This window comes from Delphinapterus leucas, chromosome 15, assembly GCF_059928025.1.
Source record: "Delphinapterus leucas isolate spDelLeu-1000000601 "Yukka" chromosome 15, BTC_Dleu_Yukka2, whole genome shotgun sequence".
Classification (NCBI taxonomy): Eukaryota; Metazoa; Chordata; class Mammalia; order Artiodactyla; family Monodontidae; genus Delphinapterus; species Delphinapterus leucas.
Window position 1 is genome coordinate 25,243,673 of NC_143143.1, and position 27,733 is coordinate 25,271,405.

Sequence of the window (27,733 nt, forward strand, 5' to 3'; positions counted from 1 at the left end):
GTTTTCACAGGAAAACGTGCAAGGCTAGGGAGAAGAGTGTGACAAATGCTGTCGGCAGCAAAGTGCAGGAGCTTCAGATGGTGCAAGTGCGACTGAGCGGTTCCCTCTCGTTACAGAACCACTGCAGGGACTGGGGGGATTCTAGGGGGGCCAGCTGGGGTTTTTCAAATGGTGAGCCAAGGCCTGTGAATGGGTTGCAAAACCAATTTAGTGGGTCAAAAGCTGCATTTTTTGAAGAAACAGTACAGGGTAAAGTAGGGCACGGTGGAACAGACTCGATCAGAATAGAAGAGGATCAAATGTTTCAGAAAGAATCTTGCAGAGCTTAGGACAGCCTAGCTGCAATAACTTCTTTCATACACTCGAGTGTGCGTCGAGAAGTAAAACGTATGTCTCTCTTTGGGGCAGGACCAAAAAAGCACGAAGGCCACTAGTGTGGGCCTTGATAAGCCCCCTGGCCACAGTGGGATGGGTTGCACAGAGGGAGCTGCATCCAGGGGGATTTTCATGCCCTTCTGCTTTGTTTCCCCAAGAGACCCCCTCTCTGAAGTTCCCCAGCCTTGCCTGTACCTGCACGATGCTGCTGATGACCATGGGGAGAATATTCAGGGGGAAGCGAAGGATGTTGAACAAGGCCAAGGACACGAAGGCCTTCTGGGCATCCAGGATGTTGTTCTTGTCGATGGTCACGTAGACGGCAAACGTGCACAAGGCCACCTGCAAGCAGAAGGCCAAGTCAGAGTCCCAGTCACAGAAGCAGTGACCTGCGCCCGGGGAAGTTGCTCCAGCCTCCTGGTGTGAGCTGCAGGGGCTGACGACTGGCCTCTGGAGGCAGCAGAAATGCCCGAACAGTGTCTAGCACACAGCAGGCACTCACTAAACACCCAGAGAACGAACTGAATAAACCAATGACCACAAGCCAAAAGTCCGGGCCATTCCCACCAACATTCTCCATGGGACACCGGATGGCATTCTCAGAGTCCCTCAACATCACCAAGCATGATCCCACCTCCGGATCTTTGTTCTTGCAGTTCCCTCTGCCCGAAATGACCTTCCTATCCAGACAGTGGCCTGGTTACTCCCTCTTCCCGTTCCAAAAGGCTGCCCTACCCAAAACAGCCCTGCTACTTCCCTCCATCCTTTTATCCTGATTTATTTTTCTTCATAACACCTATCACTACCTTACATTGTAAGATTATAGGTGTTTATTGTCTGTCTCCTGCAGTGTGAAATGCAAACTCCACAAAGGCAAGGACTTTTGTACATGGCTGTATCCTCAGGGCCTAGAATGACCGCGGGCACATAGGAGCACCGAGACCTCACGTAAGTCACCTCCTCTCCCCATGCCTCCGACATCTCATCAGTGAAATGGATGTGGAGGATTCGTGCTACTGTTGAAAGCTCCTTCCAGCTCAGAGTATAGGGTTTTATACCTCCAGGAAAGGAACATAGGTTTTCAAAAAAAAAAAAAAAAAAAAGAAAGAAAAAGAAAAACAAACAGCCAAGGGTCCCCCAAAGGCTACTCTCTTCCGCTCAAAGTCAGACCTGCCTTAAGCCTTGCAGTGGGGCCTGGGATTTCAATTCCCAGGCAATCAGAATTTGGGCTCGGCTGTTTGAGACAGCAGCACTTCACTTCCCTCGCCAGGAAAAAGGAAGGACCCCTGAATAATCCAAGGCTGGGCTGCGTGGCCTAGGAGGGAAAAGATCAACAGGTGGATCTCCATGCCCCGCCCACCTGTTGGCCCCCAAGCAGTGCCAGGTGTTGCCGGAGGAGGCTAATAACATCCCCCCTGAGATCACCTGGTATACACCACCAAAGCAATCTGGAAAACCGTGCACCCCAGCAGATGGGCAAAAGTCTCTACCCCATGCTAGTCCCAGGCGCCAAGAGCCATTAAAGGCTTTCCCTAGGGGAAACAAATTGCCTGGGACCTCATTCTTGAGCTCAGGGCAGATGTCCGGCAATCAGGAGATTGCAGAGTGGCCAAGATTCTGGTGTGGATGTGGTCCAGGGTATTTTCAGGGTCTCAGCTGCCTCATTTCTTTGTTACCTATTAAAAGGTCCTACATCTTAAAAATTAAATCCATAAGCTCTGCCTGTTTATCAGCTGGGTGACCCTGAGCTGTGATGTCACCTCAGCTCTCCAATGGAGCCTCTGTTTTTCCATCTATAAAATGGGGGTCATGATACGTATTCACAGGGCTTCTGGCAGCAAGGAATCAGGCACTTGTGCAGAGTGCTTAGCCCTGTGCCTGGGGCACAGTAAAATGCAGTAGATGGTGGCTGTTTTATTTCTTGTTTCAGGACTTGGTCCAAACTCCTTGGACTATTTTTCCAAAGAGTCTATTAACTGGTTCCCAAGAACAAGGTACTGGAAAGCAGAGCTGGTTCCTGTTCTGGTTCTGACATTAACGAGCGAGGTGACCCTGAGGGGAGACACAGAAATTTTCCAGGATCCTTGGCCAGGAGGGAAGTTAGATGCTCAAAAAGCCACTGACACCTGATCCCTGGGATGGCTGCACACACAGGTCCCCTCCCCCAGGTAGTGATGACGTACTTGCCTCTTAGCCAGAGATTCTCCTCACTCAAAACTCTCTAAACGCATCCACATAGAGGAACAGTATTCAGCCATAAAAAGGAATGAAGTGCTGATGCCCACTACGACATGGACGAACCCAGAAAACATGATGCTAAGTAAAAGGGAGACAGATACAGAGGCCACACGTGTTATATGATTCCATTTAAATGAAATACCCAGAAAAGGCAAATCTACAGAGACAGAAGGTAGATTAGTGGGTGCCCGGGGATGGCGGGGATGGGGGGGGAACAGGGGGGATGGGAGTGACTGCCAGTAAGTACAGGGCTTCCTTCTGGGGTGATGAAAGTGCTCTGGGATTAGACAGTGGAAATGGTTGGCCAACCTTGTGAATATACTAAACACCACTGAACTGTACACATAAAAGTGGTGAATTATATGTCAATAAAAATAATAAATTTTTTGGGCTCCCCTGGTGGCGCAGTGGTTGAGGGTCTGCCTGCCGATGCAGGGGACACGGGTTCGTGCCCCGGTCTGGGAAGATCCCACATGCCGCGGAGCGGCTGGGCCTGTGAGCCATGGCCGCTGAGCCTGTGCGTCCGGAGCCTGTGCTCCGCAACGGGAGAGGCCACAACAGTGAGAGGCCCGCGTACAGCAAAAAAAAAATAATAATAATAATAATAATAAATTAAAAAAAAAATCTCTCCAATATCAGTCTATCTTACTCAGTATAGAAGCCAAAGTCTTGACTCAGGCTCAGGGGCCACCTGATTCATAAACGTCCCTTTTCTGAACTCTTGTGCCCTCCTCTCCTACCACTCTCCCACCTCCTTCCCTCTGTTCCAGCCCCGCTTGCCTCCACGATTATTCCTTTTTGGGGCAGCACAGTCCTGCCTCAGGGCCTCTCACTCTGCCCTCTCCCTGGTCAGGCCCCTGACCACCATTAGGTTAAGACTCAAGTATCACCTTCTCAGTGCTCTGATCATCCCTTTTTTTGTTGTTGTTTGTTTTTTTGGGTTTTTTTGGCTGCGCTGTGCAGCATGGGGGATCCTAGTTCCCTGACCAGGGATCGAACCTGTGCCCCCTGCAGTGGAAGCACAGAGTCTTAACCACTGGACTTCCAGGGAAGTCCCGTGATCATCCTATTTAAAAACTGCAAGCCCTCCCTATCACTCTAACCAGAACCCTTTTTTCCCATAGCACTTATGACAGTTTAGCATACTATATATTTATCATACTGGTGTGCATTATCTGTCCCTCCCAGTTAGAATGAATGAACTCCCCATGAGCGTGCGGATTATTGTCTTTAGTATTCACTGCTCTATCATCAGTGCCTAGGACAGCACCTGGATCATGGCAGATACCCAGGAAATGTCTGTGGGTGGGTGGATGGATGGCTGGGTAGACAGGTGGATGGAGAGGTAGGCAGATGGATGGGTAGGCAGGTGGATGGATTTGCCCAAGGGCGAGAAAGCACACACTCAAGGGTGTCTCTTCAGCAACAGAGAAAATCAGGCCTCAGGCATCTCACCACCAGAATATCCCAGCTCCACTGGCCCAAATGATAGGGTGGCTGCTGGCAGCACAGAAAGCGCATTAAGGGGGAGAAACGTCGCGTGGTCCCCGTCAGATCCACATCATCCACTTCTCCAGGAAGCAGAGGTCACTCATTCATCCATCAGTTGTTAATTGGGCACCTACTGTGTGCCAGGCACTGTGTGAGGCAGCCTTGGAGATCCTGAGACGCACAGTCTAGTGGGGAACAGATATGCACCAGGGTCTCTCTGGCACGAGTGTCTGCAAGCGTGTGGAGGCGGCCGGGGAGCTGGGGTTTGCTACAGACTTATAAAGGGTGAGGGTCCAGGATGCGAAAAATCCTTCGCAAACAAGAAAGACTACCGCCCCCCCTCTAAGTGCTAAAAGAGCCTCCCCCCATGCTGAGAAATGGGGCAAATGACGGAACCAACTTCCCCAGCCCAACCCCTAAAAATCTGCCATCTCTCCATGAGGACATCTGTTCCTTCTGCCTGGTCGGCATCCACTCTGGTTGCTGGTAACAACACGTCAGTTTTCCTTTGGGGAGCTGAACCTCCCCCAACCTCAGTCCATGAGCTTCAGCCACAGATGAACTGCCCATACCGGACCTGACCCCAATCTCCAAAGAAGCCACATGACCCAGGCCTGGCCAATCCAAGCATCCCTGCTCCCTGGCCCCAGTGATTCAGAGACAAGCATGCAGCCAACCGCAACCAATGAGACTCAACCCCACAGCTTTGCAGGAACTAATGGGAAAAGGGGAGCTCTCTCCTTGGTTACTGTGGTTACTGAGATGACAGAATCAACTGTAATCACATGGCGAGTTTCCATCTGACAAAGAAACCACCATGGAGAAAGCAGAGCTGGGAGACAGAGGAGGAATTATACCCAACATTATCTCTGGAGCACCTAGGCCCAGCCACACCCGAAACCCCAGTCGTGCTTAAAACCAGCACCTTCCTAGACTTCTCAGTTTTGTGACTCAAAAATCTCCCTTTCGCTTTTTTACTCTAGTGCGCCTACGTTAGGTTTCTGCAACTTGCAAGATAGTTCCTGACTAATACAGTTTATTCAAATCTTCTGTCCATTCATTTAGTCAGTCATTCCTCTACATACACCTAGTGAGTGGGTACCACTTGTTCTAGGGATATGTTCTAGGGATACAAGCAAAAAAAGACAAGGTCCATGTATGTTCCGGTCAGCAGAGAACTGCACAACAGGTAATTAGCATATGGAATGATAATTATTCTAAAGAAGGGACGGACATACAAGGCACAGAGAAGGCAAGAAGCTCACAAATCTTCCAAGAGAGCAAATGTTAAATACTGACAGGGATGCTATTTTAGGAAAGTGCACTAGGTAGACACGAGGACATGATAAATGCCAGGCTCTATATTCCAGAAAAACAGTCCCATCAATCCTGCCACATGGCATCCCTATTCCTGCCTGACCTCCCCAGGCCTCTGTCTTCCATCACACCTACCAGTGGGTAAACACCACATCATCCTTGAAGTGCAGGAATTCACCAGTGGAAAGCACATGCAAACACCTTCCAAGGGAACAGAAGGCCACATATTTTATCCTAATGTAGTCAGAGGCTTCAGTGTCTCGGTCTGGGCCAAGGTCCCCGACTGACCCCTGGGCTCATCTGTTTCATGCCAAACAGCTGAACCAACACCGTCTCTGGAAGCCCATCATCACCCAAAAACTTTATGGCAAATTCAAGGTCAAGAAAAGCCAGTCCCACTCTTAAGCATCTCTTGCTGTGGCCTCCTAACGGAAGCCAGGGCAGGAGATGATATCTGAAGGGTTAGCAGTGTGGGTGACAAGCTGGAAACTGCAGGTTTTGTCAGAGGATCTGATGTACGGAGCAAAGGGTTACGGGGAAAGGCGGAAAGGTCCCCTTCGTCCTAAGTGTAACACAACCCACCGACTAAACCTTATTGCCTGACCCTTCTGACTGCAGATCTTTTCCTATTTAAAAAAATGCAATCCAAATGCCTTGAATTTCTGTGTGATTTGCTATCACTTGCATAAAAGTAAAGTAAATAAAAGAGATGGTTAAGTTTGATTACATTTATTGCATATAGTCAATGTTACGGTGGTATACATGCAGGCTCTCTCTGGAAATACACAAAAGAAACCGGTATGGAGAGGGAAGCTAGGTGATGGGGGTCTGCGGAGAGAAAGAGCAGTGCCTTTCACTGCAGACTGGTGGTTCTCAGCTGGGGGACATTTGGCAATGTTTGGAGACAATCAAAACTTGACTGTCATAACTGGGGAGGTGGGGCGGGAGAGGTACCACTTGGCGTCTAGTGGGTAGAGGCCAGGGATGCAGCACAGGCACCACAACAAAGACACGATGAATTACTGGGTCCCAAATGTCAGCAGCGCTGGGGTTGAGAAACGCAGCTGCAGACCCTCTGTGGAACAGCTTTAACTATTTTTACCAGGCGAATGCATTACTTTCTGTTTTTAAATTAAAATGTATCATATATACAATAAGGACTATTTAGCAGTTGTATTTAATACATAGAGACTATTTAACAGTTTAAAAAAAAAAGAACGAACATCCTCTATACCATCCAGTCTTATATTTTTACTTTTGAAAAAAACCAAGAGAGTCGCTAAGGACCTGGGGGAAAGCTGGAGAGACTGGAGTATGAAAAGAATCAGACAGCAGTCCCTTCCAGCCTGGAATGCTGGAGGGGAGCTGGAGGGGATCTTAGGGAACACTGAATCTCAGAACAGCGAAGAGACGTCTCTGCTTGGGCCAACTCCAGTCAATTGGCAGCGGTCACCTGGAGGGTTGCTTGAACGTAACTCAGTGGGAGAGAGCACCACGACAGACCGGGGGTTTGGTATGGGGGCAGGGGAGGGCAGGGCCCGAATGTCACATCCCTGGGGCCTAACCCCTTCATCTTTCACGCTCAAAAACCCAGAGGCAGGGAGGTGAAATGACCGCTGCAGGTCACACCATGAGCTGGCAGGAGAATTCAGCAGGGGTCCTGACTCTCAGGAAAACATTCCATTCCTCTAAGCCAGGGCTCAGCCAACTGTGGCCTGTGGTCTACCCATCTGTGTCTGGGCCCACGGGCTTAGGATGGATTTTATATTTTTAAAGGATCAAAAAAAATCAAAATATTTCATGACACATGAAGAGTGTATAAAATTCAGATTTCAGTGTCTATAAAGTAATGTTTACAGGAACACAGCCACACCCATTCATTCCGTGTTATCCACAGCCGCTCCTGCACTACACCGGCAGAGATGAGCAGCTGCAACAGAGATCGCACGGCTCAGAACACCCAAAATATTTGCTAGCTGGTCCTATACAGAAAATGCTTGCTTACTCCTCCTTTTTCCCAGCGTTTCTCAAACTTTAATGTGCATACAAATCACCCAGGGGGAGATTGCTAATACTGAGGTCTGTCTTAGCCTGGTCTGGGGTGAGGCCTGAGAATCTGCATTTCTAATAAGCAACCCCGTGATGCCGGTGCTGCTGGTCCATGGGCCCCACTGTTGAGGACAAAGCGTGGATCCCAAACCAAGAGCATCAGCAGCACCCGGGAACATGTCAGAAATGCAAATACTCCGGGCCCACCTAGACCGACTGGATCTGAAACTCTGAGTGGGGCTCAGTGAGCTGCATTTTAACAAGCCCTCCGGGTGACTGGGAGGCCCACACAAGTTTGAGCATCACTGATTTCCACCACACTGCCTTGTGTGCGGGTTAAGACTCTGGGAGACATTAAGCTGAGCCTAAAAAAATCCAGCGTCAGAATGGATACACTTTGACAAACACTGAAAAGGCAGGAGTTTCCTTCAACATTCCACCTGCAACTCCGCTGTGATGAAGCGGATGGTAGCCTAACAGAAAATTCTGTTTCTAATTTATGAAAATGTGTGGTTTTAGTCATAGGAACTTCCCGTAAGAATATATATTTGCCAACATAGCTAAGTAATACTTATTAGCACAACATCTTTTAAAAAGAATGACATAGTTAATAATACAAAAACAGAGAAAAAAAATAAACATGGGCGGGGGCATGATCTGAAGTCCTCCATAACCATGCTCAACTGTCAACTGAGCTTAAAGGGTTTCCACAGTCCATATTGTCTCCTGGTTTGGGGCCAGCTTTGGAAAATAGTTAACTCACACTATTGTCTTTAAACTTTTCAAAGTTGGCCAGCTAGGGATAGACCCATTACAGTACCCCAAAACATGCATATGGGAACATTCAGGGCAATGTGGGTCATAACTGCAAAGAAGAGGGACCAGCCTAAAAGGCCAGCAACGAGAGATGGGTTAAGTCAACTACAGCACATCCATGCTCTGGACAAGCAGACATCACTAAAATAGACGAAGCAGGGCTTCCCTGGTGGCGCAGTGGTTGAGAGTCCGCCTGCCGATGCAGGGGACACGGGTTCGTACCCCAGTCCGGGAGGATCCCACATGCCGTGGAGCGGCTGGGCCCGTGAGCCATGGCCACTGGGCCTGCGGGTCTGGAGCCTGTGCTCCACAACGGGAGAGGCCGCAGCGGTAAGACGAAGCAGATCTGAATGCATGAACTGAGAGATTACATATCAAGTCCAAAGGTCTAGAACACCATGTAAGTATGAGTCCATTTGAATATATTACAAATATTTTAAAAATATCTATATGCATAATTTTCCTAAAAAGACATACAAAACTGTCACTTTGGAGGAAAGGGACAGATGGAGGGGAGGACAATATACTTTTCATTTCATAACTTTCTGTACAGTTTGAATTTTTTTTCAGTGAATGACAAATATTTGTTGAGCGCCTATTATGCACCATTTTAGGCACCAGGATACAGCAGTGAACAGAAGAAATCCCTGACATTCTAGTGGAGAGAGGCAGACAATTCATGAAATAATAAGTGACTTTCAGAGTATGTTTGGCATTGCCACTTGAAGTGTGGTCCACAGGTCACTGCCAATCCGCGGTTTGTGACCAGATGACAGTAGATAAGGAGCTGATACTATAATGTAGCTCAACTATGGCAACAAGCACGCATGTAGTTCAGCTGACATTTGTTTTTCTTAGCAAGACTTTCTCGGGACTTCCCTGGTGGCGCAGTGGTTAAGAATCCACCTGCCAGTGCAGGGAACATGGGTTCAAGCCCTGGTCCAGGATGATCCCGCATGCCGCAGAGCAACTAAGCCTATGCGCCACGACTACTGAGCCTGCACTCTAGAGCCTGCGAGCCACAACTACTGAAGCCCGCGCGCCTAGAGCCTGTGCTCCACAAGAGAAGCCACCACGATGAGAAGCCCACGCACCACAACAAAGAGTATTCCCCGCTCGCCGCAACTAGAGAAAGCCTGTGTGCAGCAACGAAGACCCAACGCAGCCAAAAATAAAATTAATTAATTAAAAAAAAAAAAAGACTTTCTCAGTAAAGGAAGCAGACAGCAGAAGTTTACATTCCACCACAAACTTCTCATCTTATCGTGAACCTGTAACAAACAGTTCCCAAACTAGCTACTTTGAATATCCCTGGGCTGGAAGCTGTAAATGCTGTGAATAAAACAAAAGGTGGGAGTGGCACTATTAAAAAGGAGTGGTTGGAGAAGGCCTTGCTGACTTGCTGAAACAGTGACTTCTGAAAAATATTTAGGCATGACAACACAATAAAACATCAAACAATGTGGGCCAGGATAAACTTGGCTTCACTCACCAGGAAAGGTGTGCAGACCCAGGTGAAGGTCCCCACGGCGGCCAGGTAGGCAGATTTCTTCAGCACCTTCAGCTCCTCCTGCCTGATGGCCAGTACCTTATCTTTGAATGCCAGCTCCCAGGCGTAAAGCTTTAGCACTTTGATCCCATTCAGAATTTCATTCATCAGCTTAATCCGATTGTCTTTGCTCTTCATGTGGGCCACCTTCGAAGAGAGGAGCAGTCAATACCACACCTGGGGGCCGGCTGCTCACTTCTGGCCCTGGCATCAGACCAACACTCAACAACCCCACCTGTTAAAAATGGGCCATCCTAAGGGTGGGAAAGCTGGCCTGCAATCCCTATGAACCCTAACTCTTGACCCTGAGAGCACTCCAAGGGATTCTTTTTTCAAGGGAAAAAAAAACTGCTTCGAATCACATTAAACTGGACATCAGAGAAACCTCTTAAATTCAGAAGGGAGGAAGAGAGGCAAGAAAAACCTTTCAGGTATCCAGGGAGGAAGGGGCACATGCCCTACTCTGCTGATCTAAACCGAGAGATGACATTTTTTTTTCTTCCATTTTCTTATTTTCTTTATTGCTTTTCAGGCAGTACACGGTTGTTAAAATGCTGAAGTGTTTCTGTACCAGCTAGCACTGGTTCTGACCATTTGGGTGCCCATGCTGCAGAGTTGTTAAATATTTTTAATGCCACCTGGCATTTTCCTTACGCCAGGCACTTTTCTAAGCTTTTCAAGTGCATTTAGTTCTGCTCACGAGAACCCTATCATTAAGTGTTATGTCATTCCTGGGTCACAGAAGAGGACAGTTTAAGCAACATGAGGTCAAAGCCAGAGACTGAAGCCATTTCAGAGGTGGGCCGTTCAGGGAAGAGGGTAAGAGTCGACACAGCCCCATGCCCCTCCCACGCCTCTCCTCCCTTCTCCCCAAACCTCATTCCAACAGCCCCACGTCCTGCAACTCTTCTCTCCTTCAGCATCACCAGCGCGGCCAAGCTCTCTCATTTGAAATTCCACAGGCACATCATAAATAGCCATCAGTGGGGGAGCAGAGGAATGAACTCTGGCCTGTCCCTACTATGGACCGTCAGGCACGAGTTCAAGACAATGAAGTCAGACCACATGGCATGCTGCAGAAAGATCCCCCAGGCATGGTGTCGGACGATAAAATCACTCTGCCAAACAGGCCCGTTTGTGTTAAAATATATATGGTGATAACACCACGACACACATACACATACACACGCCAAGCCTAACTATAGAGTTAGTCCGATCTCTATATAAACACATCAAAAGTTCTAGAAGGATTTGCTTCAATGTGTTAAGAGGACAGGGAAGAGGGGCTTCCCTGGTGGCGCAGTGGTTAAGAACCCGCCTGTCAACGCAGGGGATACGGGTTTGAGCCCTGGTCCGGGAAGATCCCACATGCCGCAGAGCAACTAAGTGCGTGCACCGCAACTACTGAGCCTGTGCTCTAGAGCCCGCAAGCCACGACTACTGAGCCCACGTGCCACAACTACTGAGCCCGTGTTTCACAACTACTGAAGCCCGCATGCCTAGAGCCCGTCCTCCGCAACAAGAGAGACCACCGCAATGAGAAGCCCGCGCACCGCAAGGAAGAGTAGCCCCCGCTTGCCGCAACTAGAGAAAGCCTGCGTGCAGCAACAAAGGCCCAACACAGCCAAAAATAAATTAATTAATTAATTAAATTAAAAAAAAAAAAAAGAGGACAGAGAAGGGGACATGCCCTTTTAATCTATATACTTTTGTATTATTTGAACTTCCTTTTATAATGAAAAGGCATTCACTCTGTTACTTGAGTATTTAAAAACTTTAAAAATACGAAGTATCTCTGAAAATAAAGAGTTTAACACTGAGACCAGCATAAGGAAATGGGGAGAAAAGCAAGGGGTGATTTTTGCTCAGCTCTTGAAAATGCACACACACAGAAAGGAATACACCCATGGGAAATAAGGAATCTCTTGGAGGCTCACAGATGGGACTTCAGTCACTGGCCCATGAGGTCTAACTATTTCGGGAGTGCTCAACCTCAGTGACCCAATGTAATAACCTGGGAAGCTTTAAAAACTCCCAATGCCCAGGCCTCACCCACATTAGATGAATCAGAATCCCCGGAACTGGGCCTAGGCACCAGCATTTGTTAAAGCTCCCCACGGGGTTCCCACAGGCAGACAAGGCTGAGACCCCCAAGGCCTGTGCAGAAGGAACTCAACTAACACCCAAGTGGAAAGGCCTTAGGCAGGGATGCAGCTTGGAGCCCTGTGCAGACACACCCCCTACCTGGTAGGTCTTGGTCTTCATGGCCATCACTGCATTGAGGGGAACCATGAAGATCATCACAGCCACTCCAGCCAGAACGGAGGGGCCCAGGTTCTATGGAAGGAACAAGAACAAAGGCCTTAGCACGGGGCTTCCACAGGCTGAGCCACCCAGTGTAGCCACATTACTTTTCAGATTTATCCGGGAGCATCCCTTGGGGTCCCACAAACCCTGTAAGAACGTTCAAGGCCACAATCCTTTATCCGAAACCCTTGGGACCAGGCTGAGTTTTGCAAATGAGAACGTAAGGATTTCAGAAAGGTAACAGGATGTGGAGCAGAAAACAGTGAACACGGCCCACCTGACGGCTTATCTTGTTCAAAGGTCCTTGGCTGGCGCCTGGGTGCTTGGATTTTGGGAGGGTTCCCACCACCATTCTCAGAACTGATAAGAGTGACTCACTGCGCCTAAGCTGTTTGCATGAACAATGTGGTTTCTGCTGATTAACCCCTTTTCCCTCTGGGAGCCTGGAACTTTGGTCTGTGCCAGGCAGAGGCTGCCGGTGTGACCAGCCCCCAATAAAAACCCCGGGCACAGGGTCTCTCCTGAGCTTCCCTGGCTGGTAACATTTCACATGTGCTGTCACAATTGTCACAACTCGTTGCTGGGGAATTAAGTGTATCCTGTGTGACTCCAGGAGGAGAGGACTCCTGGAAGCTTGTCCTTGGTTCCCTCCGAACTTTGCTAATCTTGCTATAATAAATGATAGCTATGAGTCCTCCTAGCAAATCACGAACCTGGTGGGGTCTCGGGGACCCCTGACACAGGTAGGTATGCCTGTATATCGCACCTCCACAGGGCCCTGGCACAGTGCTCCAGAAGCAAATGCAATGATTTTTTTCAGTAGCAAAATAGGAATATTCCCATGAGAGGGATAATCAAAATTATAAATCACACATCAGTTCAAGTCAAGTCTTGCCACCAAATAAGTTAAGAAAAACTTTCAATTTTCAGAGCTCTTTAATTTGAGGACTTGTAGATAAGATGCTGTAGACTGTTCTATTATCGCATTTGCAGATAAGGAAACTGCATCTCAGAAAGGTTAAGTGGTCATGACTGAGACAAGATACAGATCAACATTTTTCAACTTCCAAGTTACACAAATAAAAAGAGACAGCCTACGAAGTCCGTCCAGTGCACACTTGCTTAGCTGAGACGGATGGAACTAGAGGGTAAGCGTGTTGGTCCCTTCCAAGGAGTCACCCTCGGGGTCTCCAGTCCTAGTTACCAAAAAAATGCTGCTACCGCTTGTTTCTGTGATGGATCTCTGCCCAGTGAAGATTAATCCACCTCTAAGCACGAAGGTGATTTCTACCAACAATCTAAAGCATTGGGAATCAATTCTGAGAGCAAATCATAGTAACTAAAAGATACCAAGCACGTCGCTGTACCATGTACTGTTCAGGGAACACTACCTGTGCTAATTTATTCAATTATCCCAACATCACTATGATGAGGTTCCCTTATTATTACCAGTTTACAGGTGAGAACACCAAGGCTTAGAGACATTAAGTAATAAGGTCTGGGAGAGGCAGGATCTGAACCCAGGAAGCCTGATTTCAGAGCCACGCTGACCCCCATTATCTTATGTCGTGTTCTTGATTGTCAAATAGAGAAACCCTGGTTTTGGTCTCAAGCAGCGGTTCCCAACCAGGGAGGACTATTCCCCCAGGGGACATGTGGCAACATCTGGGGACTGTCACAAGTGGTGGTGGGAGTGTGGGGGAGGGGAGGTGGGGTGTTATTGGGATCTAATGGAGAGAGGCCAGGGATGCGGCTAGACATCCTACAATGCACAGGACAGCCCTCAACAAGGAAGAATTATCCGGCCCCAGATATCAGTAACACATTCAGCAACTCTCATCTAAAAAAAAGCAATTTTGTAGTGGATCACAAATCAACCCTGAAGGCAATTCTAAAAGAAGTGTTCTATGACAGCACTTTCTGGAGAAGTAGATGCCCCAAGACATCTGCTAGATGGAAGAAGTCCATCTAACTGAGAGGGAAAAAGAATCAGTGGAAGTTGCATTTGTCACAGCCTTGAAGTTTGGGTGGGATTCCATCAGTAGGGAGGAAACAGGAAAGGGAATTCCTGGTGGAAGGAAAGACATGTGCAAAGCCCCAAGAGTAGAACAGAATAAGGCACATATTCGGCTCTAAGTATCTTTGCTTGTCATCTTTATATTTTGGGAACTGCCCTTCCCCATGCGGAAGGGCTGTCAATCACACCTCCACCCCTTCCACAATGAGAGAGAGCATGTGACCCAGGGTGGCCTATCAGAGAACTCTGCCTATTTCACAGTGATTGGCTCAGGAATGTGAATAGGACTGTGCCGAGCCAATCAGAGTGCCCCCTGGGACCCGGCTGAGACAAAGAGGAATGCAAAAAGGAATCTCTTTTCTCTGGCACCACTATCTGTGAAGATGATCTAAGCCCAACACTATGGAAGCCATTTGAAGAAATCCCACTGAGAATGAAGTCAACTCAGAGAAACACAAGGCTAAGAAATGATAAGAGTATGAGACTGAATTCTTACAGCACTGCTTGAACTCCTGGATCCATCCCTACCTGAAGCCAGACCCTGGACTTTTCAGTTACATGCACCCATAAAATTCCCTTTATTTGCTTATATTACTCTAAGATGCATTTCTATCCCCTGCAGCCAAGAGACTCTTAACCAACATAACCTGGGACTTGTGAATAAATGAATTTGGTTAGCATTTGGGAGGATACAGAGGGAGAAATACAATGTGTATGTTATAGGGTTGTTAACTACATACACTGTCAAGAAGAGACAAATGCAAATGAATACCATGCCACCCTAGAGAACATAACCCAACAACTGAAGAAAGGAATAAAATATCCAGGAACTGGCTGATAGGCCAGAAAATAAAATGTGAATGACGGCAAGAAATGCCAGCGAGCTACAGACACTGACACCCACTCACTCGCCCCCAATGCCCACACATGGAGGCCCCTCCCCACGCGCCACGGGAATGACATCAAACACACACCAGCCACAGGAGGTAGAGGGCAAGGATGACTTGCAGAGGAGCTGACCAGATCATGTTAATGTACGTGGCCAGGTCCATGAACCTCTGGGCATCCACAGACATGAGGTTGACGATCTCCCCGACGGTGGACGACTTTCTGGCTGAATTGGTGATCACCAGGGCCTGGAGACAAAGGAGAGGGAAAGAGGGTGAGTGTGACAGGTGACAACCCAGTGCCCTCCCTCCAGGCCCACGTGGAGGAAGGAGACAGCTCAACAGTCGAGAGGCCACTGCTCTTTTCTCCTCTCCTGGCGGCTTATCTGCCTTCCCAGCCCATGTGTCTCATCACAAAGCCCACTCTCTTATCGACAGCACTCACTGCTTCCCCATCCTGAGCTCTTCAGTATGGAAGGGACCTCAGAGGTCGCCTAAACCAGGGCTTCACACACTTGAGTGTGTACGCACCCCCAGGGAGTTTGTTATCGTAGGACTGGAATAGGGACTCTGCATTTCTAACAAGCCCCCAGGAGATGCTGACGCTGCTGGTCCCCAGATCACCCTGAAGGACCAAGGTCTCAGCCAGGGTTTCTCATCCTTGGCATTACTGACATTTGAGGCTAATTCTTTGAGGGCCCGTCCTGTGCCTTTTAGGATGTTCGGCAGCATCCCTGGCCTCCACCCACTAGATGCCCCCACCCCCAGCTATGACAATCAAAAATGTCTCCAGACATTGCCAAACATCCCCTGGAGGGACACACATTCATCCTGGCTCTCGACGGTTTCATGCTGTCACCTGGGGAGTTTTAGAAATACTGATGCCTGGGTCCCACCCTCAGAGATCATGACTTAGTTGGTTGGGGTGTAGCCTGGTCCTTGGAAGTTTCTGAGGCTCTCCGGGTGAGTCTAACTTCCAGGCAGGGCTGAGAGCTCACGATCAAGTCCGTCTTTCCTGACTACCTGCTGAACAGTCTCTTCTTAACCCACGTGGCCCAGAGGCTAAGAAATGAAGGGACCGCGGAGGTAATCCAGGTCCTGTAAGGCTGTCCGTGCCCAGATACCTGCTGAGTATCTGTCACCCAAGGAACATACCATCTGCTCAGTTCAGATGGAGAGTTAGAACACGCTCACACACAGACTATTGGCAGCAGAGCACGGATTCAAACCTGGATCTCCCCAAATCAAGCGCCATCTAAGAAATTCAATTACCCTCAGCTGACCCCAGGGCTCCCGGACATGCCACAGGCTCGCCTTGGGATCAGCTTTGCTAAGCCCTCAGGCCTGACGGTCACTCCCTGCCGCCCGCGACCACTCAGGCCACCGTCATGCCACTGCTCCAGAAGCTGGGCCTGAGAGGTAACCCGGCCAAGCCCCCAGGGGTTCCGCGGAGGCAGCGGGAGCCGCGGGCCCACCTTCCGGTACACAGCCCCGATGACTGCGGTCTTGATCCGCATGCCGCTGACGAAGCAGATGTGGAAGTACTGGTGCAGCACGAGGGTCTGCAGGCAGGCGCTGACGAACAGCAGCGCCGTGTAGAAGTAGCCCTGCCAGTCTGGGGCCTTCCTGTCGTTCACGAAGCTGATGAGCAACCTGTGGGGCAGCAGGGACAGAGCGCCACGTCAAAGACCGCGAAATGTGTGCGCGTGGGGACAAGTCCTCTGGCTTCTGCGGGTGACCTTCTCCTGAGCCAGGCAAGGCAGGCACTCTCAACGCCAGTGTTATGAAGCCCAACCCACGTGGCGATGCCCATGCCGGGGTGGGGGTGGGGGGTAGTAATCACGGCAGGGTGCGCAGCCCCGGGCTTCTCGCATTGATTGCTCTGCCTCATCACCCAAAAGTGACCAAGTAGAGAGCACAAGGGGCAGAGGGAGGGAAAGAGAACGAACATGTGGCACCAAAGAGACAGACAGAAGCAGGGAGGGAGGGAGGTAAACAGAGATGACGTCCTTTCCGGGTTTAGGCTGCAGCTTTCATGCAATCTGCCATTTCCCTGCTTTTGGTTTCCCGAGATAATCCTCTATCTTCCCCCTTTTGGCTTCAGGGGAGCCTGGTAAGGTTTCTGTTACTTGCAACCAACGTGGCCTTAATTAAGATGGTTGTATTAAAGCAAAGCATCAGGCAAAGCAGGTAAGGAGGTAGAGGCCTGGCCCCGTGCCCTCGGGAGCATGCCACATGACCCTAAGGGAGGGTGAAGGGTGTCGCAAGTGGAAGGTCAAGGACGTGAAGAGCTACCCGGCTGAGAGGGAAGAGGCCTTACTTTAAGATCTCTGGGCCGGTAAACATCATCAGGTCGTGCACAGCCTTGAACAAGAAGCTCATGAGGAAGTAGGGCCCAAATGTCTTGTATAACACCTTGAACAGGGACGGGTTCCAATCCTTCTGGGGGGACTTGATGATCAAAGCCTCGGCCTCCTCGTTCACATCCACCTTGGAACTCCCTTTCGGCTTGGCGGGATCCTTGGAGGAGTACACGATCTTCACCGGCTGTCTGGAACACGAGGAGCAAGGAGCAGTTGTGGGGTCTGCCAGACACTCAGCCCACCGGCCAGGAGAGGGCAGGAGAAGACCCCCCCAACAGGGAGGCCTAGCCAAAGAAAACCAGTCGCTGCAGAGAAGCAGCTTAGCATGGTGACTCTGACCACAGACTCAGGATCCTGGCCAGCTGTGTGACTTTAGGCAAGTGCCTTAACCTCTCTAGGCCTTAGTTTCCTCATCTGTACAATGGGGAAATAGTAAGACCTACCTCACCTATACATGACTTAATATAGCTAAAAGGCAGAGAAAAGTGCCAACCCCAAAATGACCTACAGATTCAGTGTAACCTCTATCAGAATCCCAGCTGGCTCTTTATAGAAATGGAGAAGCTAATCCTAAAATTCATATGGAAACTCAAGGGATCCAAAAGAGCCAAAACAATCCTGAAAAAGAAAAGTTGGAGGACTCACATTTCCCGACTTCAAAACTTACTATGAAACAACCATAATCGAGACAGGCATGAGGTTGAGCATATACAGAGATCAATGCAACAGAATTAAAAATCCAGAAATAAACCTGATTGATTTTGACGAGGTTGTCAAGGCCGTTCAATGGGAAAAGAACAGTTTTTTCAACAAATGGTGTTGGGAAACTAGATAGCTGCAGGCAAAAGAGTGAGTTGGACCCTTACTTCACACCATATACAAAAATTAACTCGAAATGGATGAAAGACCTAACATAGAGCTAAAACTATAAAATTCTTGGAAGGCAACAGAGGGGGCAAAACTTTAGGACCTTGGATTTAGCAATGGATTCTTAAATACGACCCCAAAAGCACAAGCAACAAAAGAAAAAATAAACTGAACTTCATCAGAAACTTTTGTGCTTCAAAAGACACCACCAACAAAGTGAAAAGACAACCCACAAAATGGGAGGAAATATTTGCAAATCAAAACTCTGATAAGGGACCTGTAACTAGAGCAAATAAAGAACTCTTACAAATCAATAAGAAAAAGACAACCCAACCATAAAAGGCGCAAAGAAGACATGCGAACGGGGTAAGCACATGTAATGTTGCTTAACATCTTAAGTCATCAGGGAAATGCAAATCAATACCAGGATGAGATACTGCCTCACACCCGCTAGGATGGTTATCATCAAAAAGTCAGATAACAACAAGGTCTGCAAGGATGTTGAGAAATCGGAACCCTCATACATGCCCCTGTGAAGTCCCCTCCCACTTGTAACAGGATATTGCAGAAATGATGGAGAGAGAGTGTCATTCCCAAGATTAGGTTGCAGAAAACACTGTGGCTTCTTTCTTGCCCTCTCATGGATCATTCACTCTGGGCAAAGCCAACTGCCGGGTGAAGAGGACACTCCACCAGCCTCCTGGAGAAGCCCCCATGCTGAGACCTTGCCAACAGCCAGCACAGTCTTACCAACCATGTGCAATGTGGAAGCAGATCCACGGCCCCGGTCAAGGCTTCAGAGGACTGCAGCCATGACAGACCTTGAGCCAGAACTACCCAGCTAGACCCATCCCAGACCCCCGACCCAGAGACCCTGTGTGACATAGTAAATGTTCATTCTTATTTAAAGCTGCTACGTTTGGGGGTGACCTGTTATGTAGCAACACATACAGCTTCCCTCTCCCAAAATGCAGTCAAAGCAACCTCCTCAAAAGGCCAAACGTGGGCTCCATCCCTGAAATGTGCACCCAAGCTTCATCCCCATCGTCCACCCGACACAATCGTCCATTGCATGAGCTCACTGAACATCGTTTAATCACAGGGGATTCTTGCCTCTCCCATCTAAGCCACATCTGACCATTTGGACCAACTGAAACGCCCTCCTGGAGACCACAGCCTCCCAACCTGCCTTGGAGGGGACGCCCTCCTCCGTCCCCACTCCAAACCGTGGGCACTGGTCTGGGCTCTGTCAAGTCGGTATCCTTCCCCTCGATGCTCCTCACCCCAGGAAAGGACCAGAAACATGGGAATCATCCCTGAACCCCTCTCCTCCACGCTCCCAGCTCTAGCCAGGCACATGTTGTGTCCATCCCACTCCCAGGATGTGTGCAGTCATCCATCCACACTTTCCGTCGCCACAGCCTCTGACCCATGCAAGTGACCATCGCCGGGGCCTCCTCCCCACTCCCCCCATTTCCTTCCACTTTCGTTCCCTAACAACCAAGTCCCTGCACGGCAGCCAGTGGGATCCTCCTAAAGCGCATCACCCCAACCTCAACGCCACTGCTGGCCTCCCACTGCATCCAGAATAAAATCTAAAGTCTGGGTGAAGTTGTAGAATTTCCTACGGCTGCTGCAACAAATTAACACAAACTCAATGGCTTGAAACAACACAAATTTAACATCTCATAGTTGTGGAGGTCAGAAATCTAAGGTGGCTCCATGTATCTTTGGGACCTGTCAGCTGTGGAAGTCTCCCTTCCTAGCCATGGAAGAGCACATTCTTGTTTATTGGCAAAGCTGCCACTATTTAACTGGTATCAGATTCTGACTGGCACAAGTAACATTCTTCACTTCAAAAACCTGGAGGGTACTGGGTTATTGGGCAAACATCTAACTACTGTTCAAATGTTTCTAGGAAGCTGAACTAATTGTTCCAATGGATGATGGAAAATATAACAAAATATCAAGATATCCAAAGCAATATGGACGAAGTCTTATTTAGCATCCTGTAGTACACTGCCAACTGTCATTTTATTTTTTTTATTTATTTATTTTTTTGCGGTACGCAGGCCTCCCACCGCTGCGGCCTCTCCCGTTGCGGAGCGCAGGCTCAGCGGCCACGGCTCACGGGCCCAGCCGCTCCGCGGCACGTGGGATCCTCCTGGACTGGGGCACGAACCCGCGTCCCCTGCATCGGCAGGCGGACTCTCAACCACTGCGCCACCAGGGGAGCCCCACCAACTGTCATTTTAAATCTCAAGTATGGTATTTAAATGGAGAATAAAGGAGTGCTTCCTTGCTATATAAATAAAATGCTTGATTTGTACAGATTAAAATAAAAAAAAGAAAAAAGAAATCTAAGGTGGGCCTGCAGGCTCCATGGGAGAATCTGTTTCCTCCTTTTCCAGCTTCTAGAAGATGCTTACAGGGACTTCCCTGGTAGCGCAATGGTTAAGAATCCGCCTGCCGATGCAGGGGACATGGGTTCAGTCCCTGGCCCGGGAAGATCTCACATGCCACGGAGCAACTAAGCCCATGCACCACAACTACTGAGCCTGTGCTCTAGAGCCCGCGAGCCACAACTACTGAGCCCACACACCACAACTACTGAGCCCATGTGCTGCAACTACTGAGCCCGCATGCTGCAACTACTTAAGCCTGTGCGTCTAGAGCCCATGCTCCACAACAAGAGAATCCACTACAACGAGAAACCCGTGCACGGCAACAAAGAGTAGCCCCCGCTCACCAAAACTAGAGAAAGCCCGCGCAGCAATGAAGACCCAACACAGCCAAAAAAAAAAAAAAAAAAACCAGCCCACACACCTGGGCACGTGGTCCCTGCCTCCACCTTCCAAGCCAGCCACTCAGCATCTTCTCTCTCTCACCTCCTCCTTATAAGGACCCTTGTGATTATGACATCAGGCCACCCCAATAACCCAGAATAGTCTCCCATCTCAAAATCCTGAACTGAATCCCATCTGCAAAGTCCCTTTGCTAACATATTCACAGGTTCTGGGGATCAGGATGTGGCCATCTTTTTTTTTGGGGGGGGGGTCATTCCACCAACCACAGAGGATTATTTCTATTTTTCGTGTTGTCAGTGTCACTGCGTAAGCTCTTTCCCTGCTCACTTTACTGACTTCCCCTGAAGCTGGGATTCTGGCAGGGATTTTTAGTATGATTTCATTCAGCACACACATGCCCTCTTGGAAAGGAGGACAAGAAGGCAGGACCAGGGGGCAGGGAGTGGCTGAGTCGTTCCCCCCTCCGCATTCATTTTCTGCACCACGTCCTAAGCTGGGCCCTGGCCCTGGGCCTGCCTGGGCCGCCACTGACCCAGGCTATTTTCTGTGGCCAGGAGACGGGCGGCCAAAGGGCCAGGGAGAAGGTCTCAGGAGGGCAGAGAGGACGAAGGCTCAGGCCTGGGGGGAAGGGGTCTAGAGAAGTGGAAGGGACCAGCTACGGCCGAGTCAGGAGAGAAAAAATACCCAGTGAACAAGAGCCCTCCAAGGGAAGCTGGCGCTCCTGGAGGGTGAGGAAGAAAGCAGGGCACCTGAATGGTCTGGCTGGGAAAGAAAGGAAAGTTGGAGAGGAAAGGTCTGAGTCAGAAGAAAACTGCTCAGGACAGGGGAACAGGAAGGGGTGGGGAAGCTGGAGGCTGGGAAGAAAAAGGAACTTGCTCACCCAGGGGATTTCGATATGGGCAAAGGTGCCCATTGCTCTCTCCTCCACGAATGCCCTGCTCTGGGCCAGGCCCTGGGGAGAGCCCCACCATCAAGCAGCCCCGTGAGAGAAACGGATCAGCTGTGTGAGGGGGACTATCACGGGGGCTTCCTGGAGGAGGGGACACCAAAGCTGAGACCTGCATGATGAGGGATCAAGTCTACTTGGGGAGGGAAAGGGTGCTCTAGGCAGGGGGAACAGGATGAGCAAGGCCTGGAACGAAGGGATTTTGAAAAGAGGTGAGGCAGCCCTTCCAAGAACCTCAAGTAACCAGAGCAGGGCTGAGAGAGCAGACTGGGAGGTGCGTGAACCAACCAAAGGGCCATGAGGAGCTACTGCAGGCTTTGTTTGTCATTTGTTAAACAAATAAGATCTCTAATGTTGAGGCAAAGGCAAAAACCTCAAACTTATAAAGATCATAGCTCAATTTAAAATTTCTGGATGTACTCTGAGCACTCTTTGATCCATAATACCCAGTATAACACAGAAGGGCAGATTTGACCTACAATTGCAGAGAATGGATTTTACACCCTTAACTCACATTTTCATTCTCCTCAGAGCTCACAATATACGGGATAACAGTTTTGGAAACCACAGATGGGCATGGCAGTCACCTCCCCACTCCCACCCCTCCAGCCCCGCAAGGAAAGTATAGCCCTGGCAGGATTTTGACTGTGTTGAGCACAAATACAAATGACTCAAGATCATTCTTTCCCTTTTTGTTGTTGTCGTAGAGTGCTTTTTGTTTCTCAAAAACAGGCTGTCAAGGGGGTTTCTCACCCTCTGATGTCACAATGACTGGGCCAGAAACCAGGCCCTCTTTGAGTACAGGACCATCCCAAAGGAACAAGATCCTACCAGGCATCCACGTAGGTGAAGAGCCTGCCTAAAATCACCTAAATCTATGGGGGTTTTTGTTTGTTTGTTTGTTTTTGCCACCACCAACGAGAGCTTGTGGGATCTTAGTTCCCCAACCAGGGATCGAACCCGCGCCCCCTGCAGTGGAAGCACAGAGTCTTAACAATTGAACAGACAGGGAAGTCCCCAAATCACCTAAATCTACACTCTTAACTCCAGCTTTGGCATAAATCCATACACAGAGTGTTTTTTGGTTTTTTTTTTTTGCAAGTTTAAATATACCTCGATTTTTTTCAGAAATGCAGTCAGTGTGCAAATTAACTTCTGTTCAGAAATTTGCCAAGCATGAATCACCACTTTGCAAAACCCTGTCCATGAGGGTGATGATGGTTCTGATCTCCACAACCGCAAGACTGGGTCGGTCAGGATTTGCTGCTGCCACAGAGAAGGCTCCACTTATGAGCACTCAGCGATTCTTCGTTCTCTATTCTAGCATGTGCCTGAGCGTTTACACACAGACATACGTGGATGACGTTTTATTACAAATCCCTTGCCTTTTAGTTCTCTGTTAAAGTTGAGCAAGAACACTTTGTTGATTTTTAAAGTAAGATACATGAGTGGGTTATTTTTATATATTTCCTGAAAGTATATTTAAGGAGGTGTTACAACATCTCTATTACTCAAGGGGGTAATGAGTCTGAAAGGCTGGGAACCATAGCTTAACACCTGTATTTTGGAGCATTTTGTTTTCTTTGTTTTTGTTTGTTATTTGCTGCTTGCACTCCTTTATGAAATAGACACAATTAAGTAAAATGGTCACCCTTTCTTTAAACACTACTGCTTTTTTATATATTGCTTTATTGGAGTATAACTGATGTAAAATTAAGTTCACACATTTGAAGTGTACAATGTGATGAGTTCTGACATATTTACACACCTGTCAGACCATCAGGGAAACCAAGATAATGAACAGGCCCATCACCCCCAAAGAGCTCTCCTCTCTGAAATCTCTCCTCCCATCTCACTACCTCCCCCTTCCTCAGGCAACCACTGATCTGATTTCCATCACTACAGACTTCCTTTCATTTTCTGGAATTGTATATAAATGGAATCACCTAGTATGTACTGTTGCCTGGCTTCGTTCACTCAGCACAATTATTTAAAGATTTTCATGTGGCTGAGTGCACCAATAGTTCATTCTGTTGTTTTGCTCAGAAGTGTTCCCTTGCATGGATACACTGTGATTTGCACATCTATTCACTTGTTAATGGTTGTCTGGGTTACTTCCAGCTTTGGCCATCACACATAAAGCTGCTATGAACATCCCTGTACAAGTTTATGAACATGTGTCTTCAGTTCTCTTGGGTGTACACCTAGGAGTAGAATGCTTGGGTGGTATCATAACTATTTAACTTTTTAAAAAAACTGCCCAAGTCTTTTCCAGAGCCGCCAAACCATTTTATAGCCATTCCAGCAGGAACCACAGTCCAAAATGGCCTTAACCTATGGGAGGCCATAAGTCGAGAAATTTCTACTCCATTTTGTTAAACTCAAAATCATCTAATGAAAACCAGTGAGGCACTGGATTTTAAAACCCAAAGGTCAGGGGAGCAGGGGAAGCAGCTCAGACCTGACTCCTGAGAGGTGTCACTCAGGGGTGAGGAGAAGAACTGGGGGCGGGGTGTGGGGGGGAGGTTGAGACCCAAGGCCAAGAAGCCAAGGCAGCCCTGCCCAGGCCGCAGTCACCTGCTCCCCGGGAGCCCTGGGGCACCCAGCAGCCCAGAGCACAGGACTCTCCCCTCCCCACCCATGCCCACAGGGGTCACAGGGCCGGATGTGGCTCACGCCTCTGGGAACAGAGCCACTGACCCATCTGCCCCTACTCTCGCCCCACAAACCACCTTCCCCAGCACAGCCTAACTGGTTGATGTAAAACAGAACTCCGGGCATGCCGCTGCCCTGTGTAAAACCCAGCGGTCTTCTCACCGCATTTGGGATCAACCCCTAAGCCAGTACCATAGCCTATGAGATCCCTGCCAACACTTCTCCTACTTTATCTCCCCCTGTTCTCCCCACCTCTCACTCCACTCAAGCCATATGGGGCCCCTTGCTGCTCCATAAGAATGCCACACTCACCTCTACCTCAGGACCTTTGCACTAGCTGTTCCCGTGAAACGGAGAGCCCTTTCCCCACATTTGCACGTGGCTTACCCCCTCCTTTGACACGAATCTCTGTTCAGAGAGGCCATCCCTGACCACCAAACCTGCCTCACCTCCCACAGTCACTCTCACCCTCGTTTCCCTATTTAACCTCATCATCACACTAAGGCTCTCCAAAGTTTCTCAACAGTGTGTGTTTGACTCCCAACTCCCTGTGTCCCACACGGAACGTAAGCAGCACCAAACGAGGAGCCTGTCTATCTTGCTCCACTCTCTGAACCCCCAGGGCCTAAACTGCACCCAGCATATCAGCAGTAATCAACTGCATCTGCTGAACGAACCAACGAAGGGCCAGGCCCATGACGGAGCTTTATGCTGTACGGCCAGTCCTCTTCCCACGAAGCCTCACTGCCAGCCCCTCCTACAACGTCTGCAGCAACCGGCTCCCTGCGTGAGCCCCATGGGACGGCACGGTGGGCATCCCCTGCCACCCAACGTGGGAAGGAGACGGAGCCAAGCAGTCAGCGAGGCTCGGGTAACTCAAGCTGAGGACGCAGCCTTCTCATCAGGAAGGAGGCTGCAGGCCAGGCCGAAGGAAACCAGAGACCCCACTTCTGCCTGAGAACCTCCAACTGGGTCACAGACGTGGGACCCGGCCAGAGCCGTGTGTGCACAGAGCACCGGCCATCTCCTCACAACGCCCAACCACAGAGGCTCAAGCTCAATCCACCTCCCAAGGGACAACTTCTCCTCTGTCCGTGGCCACCCCGAACGGGCCACGGCACAGCCTCACAAGTCCTCTGCTGATGTCCTGGTGGCCAGCACAGATGTCCCACATTCCCATCCACAGCCTCGGCCTGAGTGAAGACCTGGAACTCCTGCAATGGGTGAGGAATCAGACCTAGAGCCTGGGCCTCTCTCCTGGGAGGCCAGCTGCTCTGCGGGGCCACACACCAGGCTAGGCTCTCGTCAGCTAGCTCTCCAAGGTGGACAACAGGCCCAACCCCGTAACGACAACAGAAGTAATGACACCGTCCCCTGCCACCAAATCCCTCGTGATTTCTCTTCCGGCTCCTCTGGACGCAGGATGCGTCTTATGTCAATGTCATGTTCTGGCTTAATTGGCAGCCGTTTCTCTTTCTCACTGGTGCATAAAATAATGATGCATCGCACAACTGATGACGTCCTAGATTTGATGAAATAAGGTATGTGCTGGGGAGGCCCTGGCCTGATTCCCCAAATAACCCGATGACAGAGGTCGGGCTTGGCATGCAGCTCTCGTCGGCGAGAGTCTGAAATTCTGGACACCGAGAGTGAACCCTGATGTAAACCACAGATTCGGGGTGACAATGCTGCGTCAATGTGGGCTCACGGGTTGTCACTAATGTGCCCCTCTGATGGGGGATGCTGACAGCAGGGGAGGGGTGCACCTGTCTCTGCACCTTCTGCTCAGAACAGCTGTGAACCTAAAACTGCTCCAAAAAATAAAGGCTGTTGGAAAAAAAAAATCCAGTACAGCCCAAATCACCGTCAAATGGGGGTTCTTAGGCTGAACACCTCAAGAAGTAGTTGACGTGGCGTGTTGAACCAAAACATTTAAAACAGCAAGAACATTCAGGATGCCAGATGCTCGGAGAGAAGCAGGGAAAATGAGACTGACTCGGGAAGGGCAGGGTCACACAGCCAGGTACACACGCGCCAAGGTCACGGCAAACAAAATGGTTCTCCCACTTGACATCTTTCTCTCTTCTTTCCTACCCAAATTGTCTTAGCTACGCGTCACACTCTATCCATTCTGCAGATGAGCAAACCATGGCTCGGAGGAGGGAAGCAGCCCTCCCAGGGCCATGAAGCTAGTAAGAGATGGAAGGATGGAGCTATGGGGTCGCCCCAGTGAGTGCCCAGCTTCCCCGGGGCAGGATGCCTGGCACTTACTTTCTGGACTTTGCACATTCCTTCTTCCAGTTCTTTACCAAAACGGGCACAACTTGTTCTGACGTATCCTCCTTATTCAGGGACCAGAGGTCAGTGCTCTCCAGGGGTTGGCGGTAGCCCTGGACCATCATCCTGTGGCCGAAACACAAGGTGCGAGGCGATGAGAGTCAGAAGGAGGAGGACGACGGCCCTCCCTGCCACCACGGCCATGCGGCCGAAGGCGGCCGCAACTCAGGAATATCTCAATAAGGAATAATGGACATGTGGGCACATTAAATCATTATTGCTAATTTTACTGTTAGGTCACCCAGGAAAAACAGCCTCATTTTTAGAGATACATAGAGAATATTTAGGAGGAATAGCAGGATGGCTCTAATTTACTTAAAAAAATTTTTTTAAGGCGAATATGACAAAGCATTAACCATCGTTAAATCAGGTGATGAGTTTATTGAGGTTTATTAAACTAGTCTTTCCGGTTTGAATACTTTCATGATAAAAAGCAAACCTAATATTTTAACTTGTTATTTTGAAACATTTCAAACTCAGAGAAAAATCACAGGAATCTTACAAAGAATTCCTGTCTACCCTTCACCTAGTTCACGACTGTTAACATTTTAAGTGTGCTGTATCTGCCTCTGTCTCTAGATACATACATATGCAAACACATACAGGCAGAGCTCAGAGATACTGTGGGTTCGGTTCCAGACCACCGTGATAAAGTGAATATTGCAATAAAGCAGGTCACAGGAATTTTTTGGTTTCCCATATTAAAGTTATG

At 49.2% G+C, this 27,733-nt stretch overlaps 1 protein-coding gene and 1 non-coding gene across 4 annotated transcripts in view; one reads left to right on the forward strand and one right to left on the reverse strand.

The window, feature by feature from the left end:
* ABCC1 (ATP binding cassette subfamily C member 1 (ABCC1 blood group)) overlaps nucleotides 1–27,733 on the reverse strand; it is a 140,871-nt gene that overhangs the window by 55,869 nt on the left and 57,269 nt on the right. For all 3 annotated transcript variants that reach the window (XR_016387805.1, XR_016387804.1, XM_022552274.3), the window contains exons 7-13: nucleotides 26,956–27,087; nucleotides 17,367–17,597; nucleotides 16,522–16,699; nucleotides 15,134–15,295; nucleotides 12,080–12,172; nucleotides 9,779–9,982; nucleotides 571–717 (exon numbers count right to left, since the gene is read on the reverse strand). Coding sequence is in view for 1 of the 3 variants with exons in the window: in XM_022552274.3 (XP_022407982.2) it covers nucleotides 571–717; nucleotides 9,779–9,982; nucleotides 12,080–12,172; nucleotides 15,134–15,295; nucleotides 16,522–16,699; nucleotides 17,367–17,597; nucleotides 26,956–27,087 (1,147 nt within the window). In the remaining 2 variants the exon portion in view is untranslated. The remainder of the gene's footprint in view (nucleotides 1–570; nucleotides 718–9,778; nucleotides 9,983–12,079; nucleotides 12,173–15,133; nucleotides 15,296–16,521; nucleotides 16,700–17,366; nucleotides 17,598–26,955; nucleotides 27,088–27,733) is intronic.
* LOC115803807 (small nucleolar RNA SNORA24) lies at nucleotides 19,995–20,125 on the forward strand. The gene has a single exon (XR_004024598.1). It is a non-coding gene; the product is annotated as a small nucleolar RNA SNORA24 (small nucleolar RNA).